Here is a 6,629-nt window from a genome sequence, read left to right on the forward strand (position 1 = left end):
ACTTCTTTTCACATTTTAAGTTCGTGTCCTGATGGTGATGGGTGCCAGCTTGCATGCCCAGAAAGAAGAGCCTGTTGGAGAGGGCTGGCTTGCCACACTGAGTCTCTGTCGCTTCAGGACAAGCTGAGTCTCCCCAGAGAGAGCAGGAGAGACCTGAGGACACAGAGCAGCCCTAGATCTTGTAGAAAAAGAGAGGTATCACTTCAAAGAATCCGAGAATGGTTTGGCTTGAAAAGACCTTAAAGATAATCTCATTCCACCCCCTGCCATGGGCAGGGACACCTCCCACTAGCCCAGGTTGCTTCAAGCCCCATCCAACCTGTCTTTGAACACTTCCAGGGATGGAGCAGCCACAGCTTCTCTGAGCAACCTGTGCCAGTGCCTCACCACTCTCACAGATAACAATTCCTTCGCAGTATTCCATCTCACCCTGCCCTCTAGCAGTGGGAAGCCATTCCCTGAGTCCTGTCCCTCCATGCCTTGTCCCAAGTCCATCTACATCTCTCTTGGAGCTCCTTTAGGCATTGGAAGGGGCTCTAAGGTCTCCCTGGAGCTTCTTCTCTCCAGGCTGAACACCCCTTGCTCTCCCAGCCTGGCTCCATGGCAGAGGTGCTCCAGCTCACAGAGCATCCCTATAGCTTCCTCTAGATTCATTCCAGCAGCTCCACATCTTTCTTGTGCAGAAGACCTAGAGCTAGATGCAGCACTGCCAGTGGGGTCTCAGCAGGGCATAGGGGACAATCAGCTCCACAAAAACACACTGTTTAGGGATAACAAGAGGACATAGTCCAAAAGAAACTTTTCTGCATCTTGCTAAGGAGACTCACCAGGGGGGTGGAATACCCAATGGAATCATCCTTCCTGTTGTGGAAGAGAAAGGTGCTGCTGGGAGCCCAGTGCAGGTGGGTGCTGCTGCCCCTGAGCTGCCTCCCACCATCCTGGGGTGCACAGCAGGTGCCCAACCATCAGTCCTGGGAGGGAGGGCATTAGCAGAGGGTCCCTTTAATCACAAGTCTCCATATCTATCTCAAGGCAAGAGTGTTAGCCAAAAAAAATTAAAACCAACCCAAAAGATTTCTAAATGCAACAAGAAATTTCTAAGTTTGACAGCTGAGAACATTTTATTTAGGTTATTATCTCCTACAGTGGGTTTAGTCTCCATTCCGAGCTGGCAGCTGCCTACTCTTGCCTGTCACACACCTCATGACTCATTGTGGAGGGGCCTGAGCAGGAGGCAGTAGGAGGCAGGGAGAGAAATCCCACGTTGCAAGGCAGACAAACAGCCCCAGTAAAACCATGGTGTAAAAATCCCACACAAGCACGACAAGGTAATCAAAGATTTGTTTGCAGTGGTTTGTATTTGCTAGCTCATATCTCTAGTGATGAGGAGACAGCTCTCATCTCCCTGAGCCAAAGGCACTCCACAACTCACATGTCACTGGAGGCAATCTTAGCACATCAATACCGTGGAGGCTGAGAGCTGGAACTGGAGGCATTTGCTAATGGGTTCTGCCCTGACAGGTGACAACTCATCATTAGGTTTGGAAATGCCCTCTAAGACCATTGAGGCCAACTGTTCCTTCAGCACTGCCAAGGCCACCACTAACTGTGTCCTCAAGTGCCACATCCACATGGCTGTTAAACCCCTGCAGGGATGGTGACCCCACCACTGCCCTGGACAGCTGTGCCAGGGCTTAACCACTTATTCAGTGAAGAAGTTTTTCCTAATATCAAACCCAAACCTTCCCTTGATCCTTTCAGGAAAAATGTAAAGCCATGATTGTTGTGGGAAACACTGTGAGTTGATGGGCTAAGTGATGGATTCACTGTGCCCATAGGCTTGACCCTGGTAGAGCTGACAGGTCCTGCTTAAAGAGTTCTGCCTGATCTGAGCTGTGACACTGAGCACAGACATAAAGCAATGCAAATGCTGCTCTGCTCTCTCACCTGCTGCCACCTCATGCCAGAGGGCTCTCTGAGCCCTTCCCATGCCCTTTGGCTTTGCTCTTTCCTGCTAGTTCAGACCTGAGTGCCTCCTGCTCAACAAGACCTCTCATACATGGTCTGAAAGCCCCAAAGGACACAAAAGACCTCACACATACCTTTTCTGGGGCCTGTTAGGTACACATGACCTGTGCTCAGCCTCCAGGCTTTCTCTGCTAAGCCTGACTGTGTTAAGCCTCATTCTTTGGTGTTCTGCAGCTCTTGGAGGATTTTGGGGTGCTGTTAGAAAGCCCAGGCAGAGGAACAAGGGGTCATGCAGAGGTTTTGGGGGGCAGGTTACTCACGTTGGGCTTGAGGGTTCCCAGGTCACATCCTCCTGTCAGGGAAACACTGGGGCACCAAAGGATTCATTCTGCTGCCCCTCAGTGCAGGGGTCACCCTGTGGCTGCAAACCCCTTGCCTGTGAGGAGCATCCAGAGGGATGGACCTCAGGAGCTAGATGGTCTTCCCACCCAGAAATTTTATGGCACTTTGAAATCTTTTTGCAGTTTCCAAATAGCAAAGGCAGGGTGATTCCTCCCCTCTGTGTTGTCACCTCTGGGCAGTGGCCCTGACTCAGTGTAAAGCTGAGCTGTAGTGGTGGAACCCTCTAATGCATTAACCTCTGTGAGCACTTCAAAGATCTGAAATAGACTTTTACAACTCAGACAGTTCTTTGAATACAGATTTATTTGACTATTTAACATCTATTAAGCCTGAAATGAAGGAGGTTCAGAGTGGGAATTTGACTGTGCATGTTAATAGCTTGAGCAAGATCTTCAGCAAGTGAAAATTAGGTCATTTCCCTGAAATTAAGGATGTGAATTAACTGACATAGCCATAGAAGCCTACTGGGTTGACCATTTCACATTCTATGTGAAACACACTGCCCATCTGGAAACTTCTGGGTTTCCAAGAGACTGTTCTGATCTTTAACAAAGTTAAAATGATCTGACTCTGAACAAGAGAACTCAGGCACAGCTGAGGAGTAGAGGGAATCTACAGGAGAGAGAAAAAGTGGAAAATGCTTTATTTTATTCAGTAGCTAAATATGTCCAACCTCTGCAAAGACCCCCTAGGACACCACATTTGACCATGCAAGTTTTGCCTTGTCCCTACTCTTTGCAGAGCCAGAATTAGCCCCAGGCTGGACAGAAAGGAAATGAAATTGAAATTAGCAGTGGTTGACAGGTTTGATGAGGATGGCTGAGGCTCTGCAGTTCCCATTGCACAGGCTGCCCCATGTCATGGCTCCCTTGAAGTTCAGCCTCACAGAGTAACATGCTGAGTACCACCATGCACCCCCATAGCTGGCAGCACAGTTTGAACTCCAAGTGTCCTGATCCCGATCTTTGGCAGAGAACTTCATGTTGTCGTGCATGGTGGTGGTCCCCTTCGAGGCCATGGCATCCTCTGCTGTCCCTGAGTGCGCTCCCAGCCTCAGCTGGTAGCCCTGGGACTCATCACCCAGGCTGAACAGGTTGTAGTCTGCATATTTCATGAGGTTTTCAGCATTCCAGATGACAAACCTGACCTGGTAGACCTTCTGCTTGGTGATCTGGTGGATGTACTCCGTGCCCAGCCAGTACTCGGTGCGCACATTCCCAAATCCGTACTTGTAGGTGCTCCAAGACTCATCCCAGGTGACTGGTGTGTCTCTCTGGTTCCTCTGGATCACGGTCCAGGCTCCATCTTCCCTGCTGATTTCACAGTACACCACGATGGGTTGCAGTCCCTTGGGCTGGATGAGGTAGATACCACTGGAGCTGCCAGAGGGCAGCTCACTGCAGTCCTTGGGCCAACCTGGGGCAGAGGGAACACGGAGGACCAACAGGCACAACAACCCCTCCCTCTGCTGTTCCTGCAACCCTGGCATTCCCTGCATCCCTGGGGTCAGCAAGGAGGAAACCTCATTCCCTTGGCATTGGATCCCTTGGATGGCTGTGAAATCCCAGCAAACTTTGCTCAGGAGGCACATCCTCTGCATGGCCTGTGCAGAGCATCACAGCAGAGGAGAGGACTTGGGACATGTAAGTAATGGCTGCAGAGTCCTCTGAGATCACAGAATCCTGAAAAGGGTTGGGTCGGAAAGACCTTAAAGATCATCCAGTTCCACCCCTTGCCATGGGCAGGGACACCTTCCACTAGCCCAGGTTGCTCCAAGCCCCATCCAACCTGACCTTGAACACTCCCAGGGATGGAGCAGCCACAGCTTCTCTGGGCAACCTGTACCAGTGTCTCACCACCCTCACAGCCAAGAATTTCTTCCTAAAGAAATCTAATCCTCTAAATCTCTCATCTTTCACTTTCAAATAGTTCCCCCCATCCTATCCCCATCTGCCCATGTCGAAGTCCTCTGGGCTCACATCAGTCACAGCTCGGTGTGGAGCTGTCACTGTAGAAGGTGAGACCTTAGTGGCCTCGGTGTGTGCTGTGGAGGAGCACACCCAGCCCTGAGCCCATGTGCTGGGCCAAGTGCTGCCCAGGGTCTCTGCCCACCCACCACCACTGGCCCCTCATTCCCTCCCTGTTCCTTGCGGGGTGTGAGGTGCTTACTGCTGCCATGGAGCTGTGCCTGCTGAGGGGCTGCTGCCCTGTTCCTCTGCATCATCTCTCCAGCTTCATCTGCTTTGGGAAAAACAGGAGTGAGACGAGCAGCCCTGTGTCACAGCACAGAGGGAACTCCAGCCCCCACAGGCTGTTATTTCCAGCACTGAGGTTTTTGTAGGGCCCTTCAATGATGCCACTGGGCTCGTTTCTCTTCCTGGGTGGTAGTTTTTGGTTGCAAACCCTTTGAAGGGATCAGACACTAGGGAGGATAATGCTGCAGTCATTGAGCTGCTGCCTGTTGGCTCCTCTCAGCATTAAAGCTTTTCATATCTGAATAGAATCATGGAATCACAGAAGGGTTTGGGTTGGCAAGGACCTTTTAAAGGCCATCTAGTCCAACCCCCTTGCTATAAGCAAGGACACTTGCCACTAGACCAGGTTGCTCAGAGCAGTGGTAATGATACAAAGATGTACAGCTAGAGAAGGATCGAGAGGGAAATGAGCTGTGTGTGCTCTCCGACCAAGATCAAACTACTCAGAGCTGTTGCTGTGAACCTACTTTTCAGTGATGGCTGAAGGATTCACATGTTCATTCAGAAACCTTCAGAGAGAAAAGGAGCTCAAAGCACATGAGAGAACAATACTCTGTGTAAGAGAAATCCCAGCACCCATCGTAGTAAGGCAGCATCTCCCTGAGAGCTCCTGGAGGTGTGACCTCCAGCAATGGTGTGATTAGGTCTTGGGATAATTTAGACACATGCAAGCTTTGGAAATGTTCTGATTAGTCACTTACACAAAATTTCTCTGAAGTTTCAGAGTTTCAGATGGGCTAGAGGAATAAATACATAGGAAGAGAAAAAGTCTGTCTTCCTTTGAATATCTACAGCTCTCTAGAAAAAGCTGCCACATACAATCTTGTCAATAACAAAGGTTGAATGATCAAATCTCTTGATGTTTGGTTAAGAAATTAAATTGCAGGAAGATTTGATCAGGTTCCTTTTATTTCAGAGTGTGACTGCCCTTCCCCAACAGTATTTTCCACACTTCTCTCTCTGTGCAGAGAGGAGAGAGCTCCTGATGTTTGCATGAACAGATATTATGGATGTAAGAGAGAAAAGACATACCAGGAACAGGCTCATCAGAATGGATATTAATGATGTCAGTTAAATTTGCTTGCAGTCTGTTCTGGTTTTCGATGTTCAAAGCCAGAAGTGGGGCGAGCAGGGCCAGCATGGAGGTAAAGAACAGAGCACTGGAGTGATGAGCAGCTGGAGAAAGAAGACACACAGTGAATCTGGGAATGTGAATCCTCTGTAGGAGAATTGATGTGCTGGGTTGTAGGCACTGCTGGTACCTGAAAGTACTCAGGAGCTGCTACAGGAGGGATAAACAAGGGACAAAGACCTTGGAAAGAAAGGAGCTGCTGTAGCCACAATGCTGAAGGTCCCCTGAGAGTCAGGGACTTCACCTAATTGTCCCACAACATCCTACTCCCACCAGGGCATGGAGCAGAGACTGGGAGCTGGGAGCTGCACAAAGAGATTGGGAGGAGAATGTCCTGCTGGGAGCCACAGCACTGATCCTGCCTCAGCCCACTGCTCCATGTCACGCACGGGGCTGCTCCAGGGACCTGCATCCCAGCTGGCACCTGGACCAGGACATTCTGCACTCTGAAGATGGTTTCTGCCAGCACTGGGGAGCAACTGGACTCCTTGGACCCCACCCAGTCAGGACATTCCCCACAGTTTCTCCATTGACAGCTCCATGGATTTGTGCCTACTCACTCACCCAGCTTCAGCACCCTGAAGGACTTAGAAAGATGATGGGTGATTAGTACATTAATTAGCTTCAATTCCAAATTTTTGGGAGTGCTTTGGGCTCTGCCACACATACAACTTCATTAAATGCTGCCTTTCCAACACCACCCAGAGCAGGATGGTTTTGCCTGTGGTCAGGAATGGAGGAGAGAGAGTGAGGAGCAGGAGGGTCCCAGAGACCTGGGGGTACAGCAGGAACCTGTATGGTTCATGATGGTCACGCCACCATCCCAATGCCAGAAATAGTCAGTGGCAGAAGAAGAGCTGCTGTGTGGGCAG

General features: G+C 50.1%; 1 protein-coding gene across 1 annotated transcript; it reads right to left on the reverse strand.

Moving 5' to 3' along the window:
- Window positions 1-3,157: 3,157 nt before the first annotated feature.
- LOC103805404 (fibrinogen-like protein A) lies at window positions 3,158-3,859 on the reverse strand. The gene has a single exon (XM_009078052.1). It carries the CDS (start codon window positions 3,857-3,859, stop codon window positions 3,158-3,160), a length of 702 nt encoding a protein of 233 aa, XP_009076300.1.
- Window positions 3,860-6,629: the final 2,770 nt, after the last annotated feature.

The sequence above is a fragment of the Acanthisitta chloris genome, unplaced genomic scaffold, assembly GCF_000695815.1.
Source record: "Acanthisitta chloris isolate BGI_N310 unplaced genomic scaffold, ASM69581v1 scaffold20977, whole genome shotgun sequence".
In the NCBI taxonomy this organism is placed as follows: Eukaryota; Metazoa; Chordata; class Aves; order Passeriformes; family Acanthisittidae; genus Acanthisitta; species Acanthisitta chloris.

Excerpts from the sequence above, each read along its gene's own strand:
- LOC103805404 (XM_009078052.1), bottom strand. The coding sequence starts at position 3,859 with ATGCCAGGGTTGCAGGAACAGCAGAGGGAGGGGTTGTTGTGCCTGTTG.